The sequence below is a fragment of the Squalius cephalus genome, assembly GCF_949319135.1.
Source record: "Squalius cephalus genome assembly, chromosome: 9".
In the NCBI taxonomy this organism is placed as follows: Eukaryota; Metazoa; Chordata; class Actinopteri; order Cypriniformes; family Leuciscidae; genus Squalius; species Squalius cephalus.
The window spans coordinates 3,751,863-3,767,500 of NC_137130.1; the positions used below are offsets into that span (position 1 = coordinate 3,751,863).

Here is a 15,638-nt window from a genome sequence, read left to right on the forward strand (position 1 = left end):
ATGCTTAAAGAAGAGCAGCAGGAACTGACTGTGAGCGAGGAATACAAGAGAGTTAACATACATGTAAACTTGAGGAGATTTTAAAATAAATACATAAATAGTATTGTTATTTAATATAATTGCTAATCTAATAATATATCAGGCTATTTGTTCCAAGTGTAAGGTACAGTAAATGGTTCTCCATTTGTCTTTGACGTGGAAATATATATTTACATAATAAAGATATTTAATAAACTATCATGCAATAGTGGAGCTTAAGTGCTGTAAACATTCAACTTAATAACTAAGTAAATAAGTTTCAGGCCATTTTCCATCAATTACTGCTTTGCTTTTTTAAAAGTAAGTACAGTAAGTAAATATATTAGGGTTATCAAAATTAATGTGTTAACGCACGCAATTTATTTGCTTTGTTTGCAGTTTATTAGTGTCGTCAATATATAATTGCATATAATAATGTCAGAGAGAGAGAGAGAGATTTGTTAAAATTATTAACATGTAATTGTATTAATTTAGTTTTTTAATGTGTAATTATTATATAAGAGAGAGAGCCACGCACAACCACAGCAACATAACAAACGCATTAAAAATGTTTAACGTAATTAACGAGGCATCCTTTTTTCTGTCATCCTTTGGCTACCATTATATTAGGCTACATTATATTATCACGCTCTTATTCATACAAATGCTTTTAAACCATTCAAGCGCAACAAGACACAAAGAGAATGTAGTGCAGTACTGGCGTGCGTCTGTGAATCTGTCACACACACACGACTTAAAAGCGCTTAAACAGAAAAAAACTCACAAAATTATGCCAAAATGCCTGTTTTTTTTTTTTTGAGTATCCTCACAGGCACAGTCTTCTTAAATTAGTTAAAATAAGTCTTAAATGAATGTAAAGAGTTGAAAATGAGAGAAAATGTGTCAGATCCGCGTCATGTGTGTCAGGTCTTAAAGTGACAGCAGCCTAATAAACCTGTTACTGTCTGTCATTAAGGATAATCAAAGAACAAAAGAAAAAGAGAAAATCACTCACTGCTCTTGACTGAATACATTACATTAATTTGGAGATAAAATGTGAAATTATTACAAAATAAAAATATATTAATCGCGATTAATTACAGAAGAATCTGACTTAGTTTTAGTTAGACTTAGTTTTTTTTTATTGATTGACTAATAAATATACTAATATATATATATATATATATATATATATATATATATATATATATATATATATATATATATACACACATACATATATATATATATATATATATATATATATATATATATATATATATATACACATATACATATACATACATACATATAATATAATATATATATAAATATAATATATATATATAATATAATATAATAAAAATAAATTTGTGTTTCTCATGATCGCAAAAATCTTTTGATCTTAAGGCTTAAAAGCTTGAAATTACACAACAATTGTGCAGCAAACATGTGAACTCATTCAATACCCAGTGATCAGAGCTGGAATCCAGACAAATCCAAGCACACAGTATAGCAGCTCTCCTCTCACCCTGTGTCCTGCAGGGAGTCCTGGGTCACACACAGCAGCAGACAGCATGCGCACCAGCAGGTCTTGGATGAAGCCCATGCTGTCCCCCACATTCAGCAGCCCTGCCTGCAGCACGCCGAGCGACGGCACGTCAGCGCTGAGGTCAAACCCCAGGACCTTTCCAAAACAGCGCAGGAACTGCATCACCATTAGACAGTCTGAGAAACATCCTCCCGGCAACACCAGACCGGCGATCCGTGACAGCGCTGGCAGAGGCTGAACATGGACAAAATTATAAAGTACTTATAATTCATCTCAAGACTCATCTTTTTTCCCTTGCATTTGAAGCATAGCTTTATGAATCTGTTTTGATTGCATGCCTTGTTCTGGATGGCTGCTAGGAACTTTCTATGAGGTTTATATGTCACTAGGTGGATGCTATTTGATTGATAACTACAGGAAAAGTAATCTGATTACTTAAAGGGTAACTCTCGCCAAAATGCAACCTAGGGTCTTTTTGTTAATCTACCCAAGGCGAACTTTCGTGTAAAAGCATAAATAGAAACGCCACTTTTAATTTTGACCGTATTTTCGTTTTCGGTCAAATTGCCTTGTGAATGGGAGTGCTTGGGGCACGACTATGATAGCATCAAAAATCACTATTTTTAAAACACTAATGCGGCTCGACACAACATGAAACTGTGCTGGAAGTGTCACCAGTGGCTCTACACATGAACTCCAGCATTGAGAACAGTGTTTGTGTACACAGAGTTTACTAAAAAGAAAGATTTTGAACAACTCACTGTCACTGTCGCGGCATTTTGACAGTCAAAAATAGTCGATTTCCGAATGCAACGTAACAGGGAGGAGAGTAAAGATGGAAAGCTCCTAAAGCTTAGTTCCTTATAAATTCACGGATAATTTGTTGTTTTGTCGTTAGTGAAAATCAATATTGATCTTGTATTTGAAAAAGGATCCTCATATAAGAAGCAATACTAAAATTCAGAGTCAGTTCATTCACATTTGGAGATCGACTAGTTTTGACTGTCAAAACGCCGGCGGACACAGAGACAGTGAATTGTTCAAAATCTTTCTTTTTAGTAAACTCTGTGTACACAATGTTCTCAATGCTGGAGTTCATGTGTACTGGTGATTTTCTGTGTGATTCACCTTCAGATCCGACAGACACATGTCTTCGGTGGGTTTGTTCAGCTCTTTGGCCATTTCCAGCTCAAGCCGCCTGATCTCCAGTTTGCGCTCCTTGTTCAATCGTTTCTCATCTCGTTTCTCCTGTTTCAGTCGCTCCTTCTCCTGCAGAAACATTTTTGAAGAGATAACAAACCTTGTGTGCCATCATGGAGACTGATTGATAATAATAATAGTCTATGTGATTGAGTGGAAGGATGATGAGAGGGGAAAAGAGACATTGAAAGAGAGATGATGAGATGGAGCATAAGAGGAAATAGTGAGTAATGGGAGACAAATAGATGGAGAATGGAAAGGAGGGGTAAAAGAGAATGATGAACTGATAAAAGGAGCTGTATAACACACCTCAGCTTTCTTCCGGGCCTCCACTGCCTTCATCAACATCACATGCTGCCGATGTCTCTCCCGTTCCTACAACAAACACTGAGACATTAGAGAAAGAACAAACAAACGAAACACCAAACAAAACTACACAGGAAAGAGGGAAAGAACAAACAAAAAATGTAAACAAAATGACCAAAATGATGAATTACAAAAACAGACAGACAAAAAAAAAATCATCAAAACAAGATGGAATCAAATAAATTTATGAAAGAAAAAAAATTAAGTAAACAAAACAAACAAGAAATAAAAAGGTAGAAAAAATAAAAACAAAAGAATGAAAGAACAATTAATGAATGAACAAGAAAATAAAAGCATGAAAGCATGAAAAAGAAAGAAAGAAAGAACAAACTAAACAAAATAAAGAACAAACAAACCAAATTAAATAATGGAACAGCAAAAGATCTAAAGAAAACAACATATCAGAAAAAATAAATGAGAAAAAAAACAAAGAAAGAAAGAAAAAAACAAATGAAAGAACAAAAGAAAGAAATAACGACCAAAAGAAAGAAACAAAAGAAAGAAAGAAAAAGAACAAACAAAAGAAATAAATAAAAGAAAGAACAAACAAAAGAAAGAAAGAAAGAAAGAACAAATGAAAGAGCAAAAGAAAGAAAAAATAAAAGGTACGAAAAATAAGACAAAGAAAAAACAAAAAGAGAAAAAAAGAAAAGAACAAACAAAAGAAAAGTGCAAAAAATAATGAACAGAAGAACATCAAAAAAAAGAAAAAAGAGAAAGTGAACAAAATCATGAAATTCAGAATGAAGATGAAAGAATATGAATGAACGAATAAAATAAGACAGATTAAAAGAAAGAAGGAAATCAAAGAAGAAAATCAAAAGGATGTCAGATGTCAGTCTCCTGAACACAGAAACACTGCTGAAGCATGAAGGTGCAGAGATCAGTCCGTCTGAAGGCTGTTCACAACAATGAGCATAACTTAATATATCTAAATATTATAAAGTCCACACCGAAACTATAACCATAACAGCGATGAGAAATCACTTTCAGAGCGATTTCTTCCTGCTGATGAACGATAAAAACATTGACAGCCAATCAGAATCCATCTTAAGAGCTTGAGCATTTAAAGCGACAGACGACAAAAATAAACAGAACGATATTGTGTGCTGGTGTGGATGCTGATATAGTTATAGTTATAGTTATGGTTATGGTGTGAACGTGCCTTCAGACGGGCTAACAGATCTGTTAACCAGCGCGGGTCAGTTGGTCAGTTCCTAAACATCTGCCGGAAAGTTATTCCAGGTGTTACAGATTAAGCTTCAGGCTTCTACGGGCAGCTGGAGGTCTTTAGTGCAGGACAGACAGGAAGAGAAGTCTCGAAACTTTCTCAGTATATCAAGACTTTAAAGCAGTTCCCAATTACACAATGATCCAGACGGAAAACTGGTTTCAGCTGCTGAGTGACACCTTATACTTCTCCCATAATCTTTAGGAGATTATTTTATTGTCCGTTTTAAATCTAAATCAACACAGGGGCTGGATGTTGTTAAATATCACGAACAAATGACGAACAAGCACGAATCAGGATGGATGTTTATGATAGGCTTGATGATATGAAGCAGCGCGGTCGCCACCGGCACTGGTGGAGATCTCGTGACTGATGTCTGTTCACAGATATTTAGATTATGACTCTGTTCCAAAACCGTGAGCTGCATCCTAACCGAAACCAAACCCTCCACGTCCTTCATATAACCATGAGACTTGACTCAACTGATTTCAATAGAGTTTAGCATGTTGCTTAACAAATGGCTCTCTAATTTGCATGTAAAATATCTAGCACAAACACAATTATCAAATTGGATTGAACTACTTTATTTTCAGTACTGTATGACAGTGTTGTTTTTAACTAAAACTATTAAAACTGGCTTTCTTTAAATAAATAAATAAATAAATAAATAAATAAATATATAAAGAAGAAAAACTTAAATAGAAATTAGAAATGTTGCCTCGGCTACTAAATTAATTAGTTTAATCTGAAATACTAGAAATTTAAAAATTAAAATAAAGCTAAATAGAAATATATAAAAAATGAGGTAACACTTTATTTTACAGTGTCCTTGTTACACATAATTACTATAAATTGTGCATAATTACACCCAATTAACCCTAAACCAAACCCTAACCCTACAGTAAATGCATGTAGTTAATAATTATTACTCAGTGCTTAAATGTATGATTACACTGTAACAAGGACACCTTAAAATAAAGTGTAACCAAAAATGATAAAAGCACAACAAAAAATTATTAAATCAAACTAAAATTCAAATGAAAGCAGAAAATATAAAATAAATTCCAATTCAAAATATGAATAAACACTAAAATAGTATATAAATAATACTAAAATAACACCGCTGCATGAACTATATTTAAGATGTACTTATAATTTACTTTTTCTTTTCAATGCATTCTTCTAGCAATGCATCATGGGATTCCCTTCTCTGCAAATGATATATGCAATGCCGTCTAAGAACATATCTTAAAAGGCTTATGCTTTGTTTCTATGATGCTTTAAAATGCTGCCTAAATAGGCAGCTCATTAGGTTTTGGAAAAGAGCCCATTTCTCTCTCCTTTGGCAAGCAGATGAAAGCAGATGCAGGGCGTCATGCAAGAGGAATGTGAGCGAAGTCCAAGCATTAAGTTGCATGTGCAACATGGAGCAAAACACCTGAATCAAGCATTTCACAATGTGTTAAATGTTCAAAAGTAAACATACCCATACCATATCTAGTCTATGTCTCTCCAACTCCTGGCAGAGAGAGTTGGCAAAGGCAAGAACAAAAATAAATAAATCAATGCAACTCCCCATTAGAGTGATTACCCATAATGCATTTAGAGGAACAGTTGAGCCAAAAAAAAGAACATTCTGACAGATAACATTTTTGGCTCAACGATTCCTTTAAAATAATCATGTAAAAGAATAAAAGCAGCGGAGACTTGAGGCATTATTCAGTGAAATATTGTTTGTGTTTGTGAAAGAGCTCTTATAGGAAGGAGATTTGAAGATGGTTTGCTCATACCTGGTGCTTCAGGATGATGGATTGCTGTCTACGGAGCTCCTTCTCCTACACACACAGATAAAAATAAATTAAAACTGCAAATACGGCCTTATTTCCATCAGTGAGGATGGGAGAGAGAAAGAGATGCAGATGGAGGGATGTCATAAACAGATAGGATTTTCTGCATTCCCGCAGTATATTGAAATGGCTGGGTTTTGATTGACAGGCGTATCGTCGGGGGGGCACCTGAGTGTTAATGTAAAATGAGAAATGGAGCATCGGCGCCGTCTCGGGTCTCACTCAATCTCACAAACATATCCAAATGGATATTAAAAATGTGCACTGGTCCAGTTTCAGCCCCAATAATGTCCCCATAATGTTTCTAAACCATATAAAATGATGTCATCAAATATGAACTGAATCGAAATCATTTCTGAATTGTAACAATTAATCTGCTATCTATAAAATCAAAAGACCAACATGGTGTATTGTTGTCCTGAGTAACTTAATATCTGACCCTGCACTGTTACAGATTTTACTCTTATTTTTTGTCATAAACTATGGGAGAAAACATGAATGACATGAACAGGTCATATAGCAGATATAGGTGAAAGACTCAGATATTGAGATAAAATGCTTCAGTAAATCAATAAATGCATCAATTACTAAAATAAAAACCTTTATTCGTTTTTCAGCTTCTAGTATTTTGGCGTTGACAGCCTCTTCCTTTTTTTTTCTTTTAGCCTGTGAACATAAACGGACATTACAGTATTTCAATTAATACATAATACAATATCAATAAAACAATATAATATAAGAAAATATTTGACATTGTTATAACTTAACCAGTAAGTGTTTAAATGTGTAGTACAGTATTACCAAGAGAATGCCATAGTTAAAAAAAACATCTCAATGTTTTTCAGATTTTTGACATTTGACATATACACTCACCTAAAGGATTATTAGGAACACCTGTTCAATTTCTCATTAATGCAATTATCTAATCAACAAATCACATGGCAGTTGCTTCAATGCATTTAGGGGTGTGGTCCTGGTCAAGACAATCTCCTGAACTCCAAACTGAATGTCAGAATGGGAAAGAAAGGTGATTTAAGCAATTTTGAGCATGGCATGGTTGTTGGTGCCAGACGGGCCGGTCTGAGTATTTCACAATCTGCTCAGTTACTGGGATTTTCACGCACAACCATTTCTAGGGTTTACAAAGAATGGTGTGAAAAGGGAAAAACATCCAGTATGCAGCAGTCCTGTGGGCGAAAATGCCTTGTTGATGCTAGAGGTCAGAGGAGAATGGGCCGACTGATTCAAGCTGATAGAAGAGCAACTTTGACTGAAATAACCACTCGTTACAACCGAGGTATGCAGCAAAGCGTTTGTGAAGCCACAACACGCACAATCTTGAGGCGGATGGGCTACAACATCAGAAGACCCCACCGGGTACCACTCATCTCCACTACAAATAGGAAAAAGAGGCTACAATTTGCACGAGCTCACCAAAATTGGACAGTTGAAGACTGGAAAAATGTTGCCTGGTCTGATGAGTCTCGATTTCTGTTGAGACATTCAGATGGTAGAGTCAGAATTTGGCGTAAACAGAATGAGAACATGGATCCATCATGCCTTGTTACCACTGTGCAGGCTGGTGGTGGTGGTGTAATGGTGTGGGGGATGTTTTCTTGGCACACTTTAGGCCCCTTAGTGCCAATTGGGCATCGTTTAAATGCCACGGCCTACCTGAGCATTGTTTCTGACCATGTCCATCCCTTTATGACCACCATGTACCCATCCTCTGATGGCTACTTCCAGCAGGATAATGCACCATGTCACAAAGCTCGAATCATTTCAAATTGGTTTCTTGAACATGACAATGAGTTCACTGTACTAAAATGGCCCCCAGTCACCAGATCTCAACCCAATAGAGCATCTTTGGGATGTGGTGGAACGGGAGCTTCGTGCCCTGGATGTGCATCCCACAAATCTCCATCAACTGCAAGATGCTACCCTATCAATATGGGCCAACATTTCTAAAGAATGCTTTCAGCACCTTGTTGAATCAATGCCACGTAGAATTAAGGCAGTTCTGAAGGCGAAAGGGGGTCAAATACAGTATTAGTATGGTGTTCCTAATAATCCTTTAGGTGAGTGTACATACATACACATACATACATATACACACACACACACACATATTATATATATATATACACACACACATATATATATACATATATATATATATATACACACACACACATATATATATATATATATATATGTATATATGTGTGTGTGTGTGTGTGTATGTATATGTATATCATTTTTGTACAATTTACATTTGTGTTATTTTTTGTTGTATATAAACTTTACCTCCAAAATTTGCCGAGCACGGAGTTCTTTCTCCATGCGGACCTGCTGGATTCTCTTGAACTTTTCCTGTGGAAATAGCCAGGAATGAGAGAGAATGAAACGTGGTCTGGATTTTTTCATTGATTAAATGTAGAACCACAGGCATTTTATGCATCAATACATAAAGGTAAATGCTTATCGGATGTGTCAGAAGCAACGATGTGCATGCAACCAACACAAACAAGTCAGCATGAAACGACATGAGGAAGTATAGCAGTTAGTGGCGGCATCGGCTGATTTCTGACCTGCTGTTTCAGGATCTTCATTTGTTCCTTGTGTTTCCGCCGCTCCTCTGCTGCCATGATTGCTGAAAGTTCAGAGGAAGATGCTGAGCAGATTTAGAAAGTGTACTAGAAACTAGAAACATTTTAAAACCCCCAGCTCACCTTGCTGTCTCCTGGCCTCTTTGGCTGCTCGCGCCAGCGCCTGCTTTTCCAGCTTACGCATCAGCTTCATCTGAGCGGCCTGCCGTGCGATTTCTGCCACATACGGGAGATCTTTAGAGCTAATCTATCATCAGCAATTCTAGAGAAGTTCAACTATCCATCTTATTTTGCAGTGAGGAAGTAAGCTTGAATGTGCAAGACTTCCAATTCATTATAAACAACTAGAATTGCAGCAAACAATACAACTATTTGCATTACAAACCAGTGTGTTTATTATTACAATAATAGATAAAAATAATATGATATGCAATTTCAAGCAGCATAACAGGCTGTTTTTGTATAGCTAAAAATAACTGGAAGTGGATGACACCAGAAGCCAGACATAATCAAGTTACACATGGCTGATCTTACATTAAAAATAATGTGGATAGATAACAAATATCCTGTGTGAAGATTCTTCAAAATGTAAATAAAGACAGAGTTTGAATTTTGTGTGAACTCAATCTTTTAAAACATCTCAAATTGAAATAACATAAAACAGATAAGATAATGGGCCCTATCTTACATTCGGCGCAATGCAGCGCCAGGCGCGACGCAAGTGTGTTTTGCTAGTTTCAGCCCGACGCAGTTATCACCACGTCCTGCGCCATGTTGTTTAAATAGCAAATGCATTTGCGCCCATTTGTGCACCCATGGGCTGCTGGTCTGAAAACGAGGTGTGTTCTGGCGCATTGTTGGCGCGTTGCTATTTTGAGGAACTGAAATAGACTGCGCCATTGACCAACTGAAACCTGGTCTAAAGTCAATGGCGCATTATTATTTTTTTTGTTATTTAAAGAGTGCGTTAGTAATGTGCGCCTATAGGCGGGTCCACAACGTGCGTACACTCTGCTTATTAAACACACAGCAGCACACAAATATGCCAAATATTAAAAATAAAAGGATTACAATGTAAAATATTATTATTGTGTACATAAAGATATGGTGGATTCCGGCTTGTCCTGTAGATGGTCTGCTTTCGCACTTTTACCTCGCGCACGAACAGATCTATTTGCGCTCTGGAGATGGCTTCGGTCTTTCCACTATCAAATTCCGTCATGTAAATAGCGAATCCGCCATGGTGAGAGCGCACCTGGCTTTTAAAGGGAATGGGAGATGAGACTCTGATTGGTTTATCGCACTTAAATCCCAAAACACATCCATTACTCATTAAGAGAATAGGGACAACCCTTTTACACCATGCGTCGGGAGCACCGACCATTTTTCCTGTCGTTAAACTAGCAAAAGTGGATTCGGACACGACCTAAGTGCACTAGCGCCGTGCGCTTAGATTGTTGAAATAGGGCCCAATGTGTGCATTTGAGTGAGCGGTACCCTGGGCCTCCAGCTTGCGCAGTAGTTTGGCCTCAGAGGTGCTGAGAACATCAGCTTCACTCTCGTCAGGCGCTCCGGCTTTCCTCCGAGAGCCAGCCGGGTCAGCAGAAGGAGTCCTCAAAGAGTCACGATTCTTCAGACGACCCCGTCGACCTTCCATCGCTAGGATACGAGGAATGACTTCCTCCTCCTTCATTAAGCACCACTGTAAGCCCTGAACAAGACAACAACATCGTTTAGAAAATAATTTAGGGAATAAAGGGGGGAAATTATACTATTGGCTTAGATGGGTTATTTTATTTTATTTTATTTTATTTTATTTTATTTTATTTGATATTTTTTCATTTTACATTTAAAACACTTTAACACAACAGACAACAAGATTGTTCAGAGAATAAATTATTCTTTTTAGAAAAAAATAATAAAATAATATTTATGATTTATAATTATTTTTATTATTAGTAGTAGTAGTAGTAGTAGTAGTAGTAGTTGTAATAGTAGAATAAAAATGCTAATAATAATAATAATAATAATAAGACTAATATCTAAAATTATTTATTATTATTATCATTATTGTTTAGATGGCTTATTTTATTTTTAAATTAATATTTAAAACACTTTAACACCAAAGAAAAGAACATTGTTTAGAGAATACATATTTTTTTTAGAATAATAATAATAATATTAGTAGAAGTAGTAGTGATAGTAAAATAACACAATTATATCTAAAATAGTTTGTTATTTATGTATTATTATTATTATTATTTGTATTACTATTATCACTTCTTAGATGGCTTATTTATTATTTATTATATTTTTTAATCTAATATAAAAAAAAACTGCACACTTTAACACTACTATGTTCCCCTGCTCCCCAAAAAAAGAAAATCAAATTACATTTGTTCAACTTGTTTGACTTCACAGTCGTGTAAAACTATAATAAACAGAGGAACAACGTACCTGTGGTCCATCTCTGGCTTCATAGAAGTCGCCAACCTTTATTTTAGCACTGAAGCTAAAGTGATCACGTGTAATGTTGCTTATTCCGTTTCTGGTCAGATACTGTGAGGGGTGAGAACGTGAGATTAATAGAGCGGCAGGAGCATCGGTCATTAAGAAGCCCACACCGGTCGAACACAAGTTCTCTTGCCTTGATGACATCAGGGTACTGTCTGAGCTTTCTGCCACACGGAGCAAAGTACGCCACCTCTCCCCGCAAACGCCCAGACATGTTTGTGATGCGCGTCTCTCTCTGCCATCTGCAAACAGAAAGAGTTTTCAATTCATGCTATAGACTCCAAGTGATGCATAAATGAGACAACTGTAAGTCAGTCATTTATAGGCTGAATTCCCCTAAAAGTGGCAGGAAAACCTGTTTGTTCAACCATTCCTTTTAGACCATGTTTTCAACTTAGTTAAATAAGTTAAGGTGTTTTTAGCTGCATTGGTAACACTTTAGTTTGTGCGTGCGTGTGTGTGTGTGCATTTGTGTGAGAGTGAGCGAGAGTGTGTGTTTGTGTGTATGTGTGTATATGTGTATGTGTGTGTGTGTGTGTGTGTGTACTTGTACAACTATCTTTGTGAGGACCAGTTTGAGTTTTAGACCATTGGAGTGAGGACAGAGAGAGTAAAGTGAGGAGATTTTGGCCGGTCCTCAGTTTCTGGGAGTCTTTAAAGGCCTGTTTGAGGGTCAAGACTTGGTTTTAGGGATAAGGTTATAATGAGGTTAAGGGTCGGTTTAGGGTCAGCGTTCGGGTTAGGCACTTAGTTGTGATGGATAAGGTTAGGGTAAGCAGCTAGAGATTGCATTGTGTCAATGAAGGTCCTCATAAAGATAGATGTACAAGAATGTGTGTGTGTGTGTGTGTGTGTGTGTGTGTGTGTGTGTGTGTGTGTGTGTGTGTGTGTGTGTGTGTGTGTGTGTGTGTGTGTATGTATATGTGTGCGTGTGATACAGCACGCGATGACTGGTCGGAAAGCAACGTGTAGTTTGACATGTTTCTTGTCCTCGACACGACAAGATTTTAGGAGTCAAAATCGCGTAATCTGACACAGTGACTATCGTACAGACAAAACAACTGTGTAATCTGAACCAGGCATAAAGAGAACCAGCTGCAGCAGATGAAAGGCTGTTAATGATGCATGTGTGTAGTTCACTCAAGTGTGTGCAGTCTTGTGTACATCATGTGGATTCTTGCATTACTGCGGCAATAACAAACCTCTGAACTCAAGGGGGCGATAGAGTGTCCTTCAAATGTCTGTCATTAAACCAGATGTGCTGTTGTTAAATGGAAGCTGCTAAAAACATGACTAACTAACTTACTCAGAGATTATCTTGAAACTGTGGAAGACTGTTTACAAAAACACCACTATAGTGTATTGCTCTACACAACTTTAAAATGCTGTATGTGTCAGAGTACGATCTAGGCCTAAAAGAAGTGATACAATACCTGCAAATGAATCAAAAGAAATGCATCTTAAGTGTAACATGATATGGCTTTACAGTCATGACCCACCCGAATTCTAGAGGTTTCCGTAGTGCACGTTCATCTGTGACTCTTCTCCTTTTCCCTTGGGACAAGGTAGATAAGCAAACAAATAAATCACAAGAAACACACACACTACCAGTCAAAAGTTTGCAATCATTCATGTTTAAGAAATACGTCTCTTACGTGCATCAAGGATGCATTTATTGGATGAAAAATACAATAAAAACTGAAATATTGTGAAATATTATTACAATTTGAAATAAGTGTGAATATATTGTGAAATGTAATTTATTCCTGTGATCAAAGCTGAATTTTCAGCATCATTACTCCAGTCTTCAGTGTCACATGATCCTTCAGAAATCGTTCTAATATGAAGATTTGCTGCTCAAGAGACATTTCTTATAATTATTATCAATGTTGAGAACAGCTACTTCATATTTTTCATATATTTTTCATTATATGTTCATATATCATACATGTGACACTGAAGACTCGAGTAATGGCTGCTGAAAATTCAGCTTTGCATCATAAGAATAAATTACATTTGAAAATGTATTCAAACAGAAAAGCTGTTTTTACTGTATTTTCATCAAATAAATGCAGCCTCGGTGAGCATAAGAGACTTCTTTCACAAACATAAAAAATAAATAAAATAATTCCAAACTTTTCACCTGTAGTGCACTTGCAGGTTTAAACTCAAAGTGAAATGACGTACACAATATGATCAGGACAATTTTGCTTCAGTGTTAAGATATTATTTTATAGAGATATTTATATAGATATTTTTCATTTCAAGTTATTAATATCCAAAAGAACACTTGTTTACAATACCTGGGGGTGCGCCCACACTGTAAGATGAGAAAAGAGGGCTGTGATTGGCTGAATTCCCAGAGTTGGTCACCATGGCTGGTGTGGCTGTGACAGGTGTTTTATGAACCTGTAGATTGAGAGGGGCGGGGCTAGTGTTGTGGGAGGAGTCCAGTGCAGACGCTGAGGATTTGTTGAGTTTGAGCGGTGTTCTGTCCATTTCTGAATCTGTGTCCATCTCTTCATCCTTGCCATCCTCATCATCAGAATCACTGTCTAAATTGCTGTCAGAATCTGCAAAATAACAATGATAATAATATAAGAGTCTGTTTACTTGTGTATGAATGTATGGAAAAATACACTTTAGCGGCATTTGGGATCATGAACATGCTCGCAAAGTTGACAGTGACACCATGATGTGTTGTGAAATTTGCATACAAAATTTATATTATGCTTATGTAATTTTTCTCAACTACCATCTGAGGGTGTTTACGTTTATGCATTTGGCAGAGTTTTATCCGAAGAAATTAATACTGTTGATTTCATACATTTTTGCCATACAATTTCACTGTGAATCGAACCCATGATCTTGTACTTTCCCACACTACTTCTGTTCAAAATTTCTAAAAATATTTTTTAAAAATTACTTGCAATGCTGTTTATAAAATTTACAGTTCGTGAAAAAATAGTTGCTAAACAGGTTTTAAATTTTTTTTTTTTTTTAATATGTGAGAACTATTAATGTTAAAGGTATATTTCACCTGATTGTTTTTCTTAGTATGATTATTTGGTGAATCCAATTTGGGTCAATTTGACCTGTACCATAAAGTGCGTACCCATATTTCTAACAAAACAATGGCTAATCTTCATACAGATTTATTATTTTTGCCACTAAGGAGGACATTTTGAGTTTAAACAGTTTGAACAGAAATTTCATAGTACAATTAACTTTTACCTCAAAAGACGATAATACTTTACAGTAAGGTCCTATTGGTTAATGCATTAACTAACATAACAATGAGCAATACTGTATATTATTTCAAATATTAATCTTTGTTAACATTAGTTAATAAAAATACAACTGTTCATGTTAGCTCAGGTCCATTAAGAAAGGGATAATTCATTAAAAAGATACGCAAAAATTCATGACACGACCTCAGATCTGAAAGATTAATAATCACGCTGACCTGAGAGACTGTCGTTTGAAATGTCATTTTCATCCTCATCCTCCATTAATGAGTCATCGGAGTCTTTACTGTCGGGGAGGTTAGACTCCGCCCCCCTGAAGTTCTCCACCAATGACGGTCTCTCTCTCTTCGCCGTTTTACAGCCCTTCCCTCGGCCTGCTCTCAGAGAGAGACCGGGTGAGGTCTCTCTGGTGGTGAGGTTGATGGGGGTGTTGTATGTGGGGCTGGTGGCACCCAGCAGTGGTTTATCAGGAACACGTGCGCTCTGGCAGCGAGGTTTGGTAATCAGGGCCAGAGGAGCGTCCTGCTCCGTGCCGGGATGATGGTTCTCATTAGGAAGAGACGGGAGGAACGGACTGTATGGTGATTCCTGTGCATCTCTCAAGGGTGGAGGAAAGGCTTGTTTGATCGACTTCTGAGGTAGCGATGGCTGATGGGAAAGAGAGCAGAAGTGAGATGCAATTACTTCATCTGTCATTCACTGTGACTTATTCACTCGCTGCCTTGATTTGCACAAGTATAGGAACATATACGCAACTAATATATTCAGAACAATATTTAGAATATATTGTTTTTATTATATTATAGAAGATTGTTTCCGTAATAAACAGTCAAGCTGAGAATTGAATTATGCATATGATATACACAACAGATAAAGAATGGTTGGTAAGAATGTTTTTTGAAAGAAGTCAAAGCTGCATTCATTTGATCAAAATACTGTAACTGAAAAAGCAACACCATCTGACCAAAAAGTATACAAGAATTAGAACATTCAAAAAATCAGAATCAGATCTGGGATATGTGGAATAATCTGAGCACAACAAAACCACAAGAC

General features: G+C 36.4%; 1 protein-coding gene across 1 annotated transcript in view; it reads right to left on the bottom strand.

Annotated features, from left to right (window-relative positions):
• The window catches only part of baz2bb (bromodomain adjacent to zinc finger domain, 2Bb), a 50,784-nt gene that overhangs the window by 27,205 nt on the left and 7,941 nt on the right, over positions 1–15,638 (bottom strand). Inside the window, exons 4-18 of the mRNA XM_079881931.1 lie at positions 14,804–15,233; positions 13,641–13,910; positions 12,837–12,891; positions 11,471–11,579; positions 11,281–11,382; positions 10,321–10,534; positions 8,947–9,039; positions 8,806–8,867; positions 8,522–8,587; positions 6,815–6,880; positions 6,158–6,202; positions 5,860–5,886; positions 3,080–3,145; positions 2,699–2,839; positions 1,550–1,804 (exon numbers count right to left, since the gene is read on the bottom strand). Coding sequence (XP_079738057.1) covers positions 1,550–1,804; positions 2,699–2,839; positions 3,080–3,145; positions 5,860–5,886; positions 6,158–6,202; positions 6,815–6,880; positions 8,522–8,587; positions 8,806–8,867; positions 8,947–9,039; positions 10,321–10,534; positions 11,281–11,382; positions 11,471–11,579; positions 12,837–12,891; positions 13,641–13,910; positions 14,804–15,233 — 2,001 coding nt within the window. The remainder of the gene's footprint in view (positions 1–1,549; positions 1,805–2,698; positions 2,840–3,079; positions 3,146–5,859; positions 5,887–6,157; positions 6,203–6,814; positions 6,881–8,521; positions 8,588–8,805; positions 8,868–8,946; positions 9,040–10,320; positions 10,535–11,280; positions 11,383–11,470; positions 11,580–12,836; positions 12,892–13,640; positions 13,911–14,803; positions 15,234–15,638) is intronic.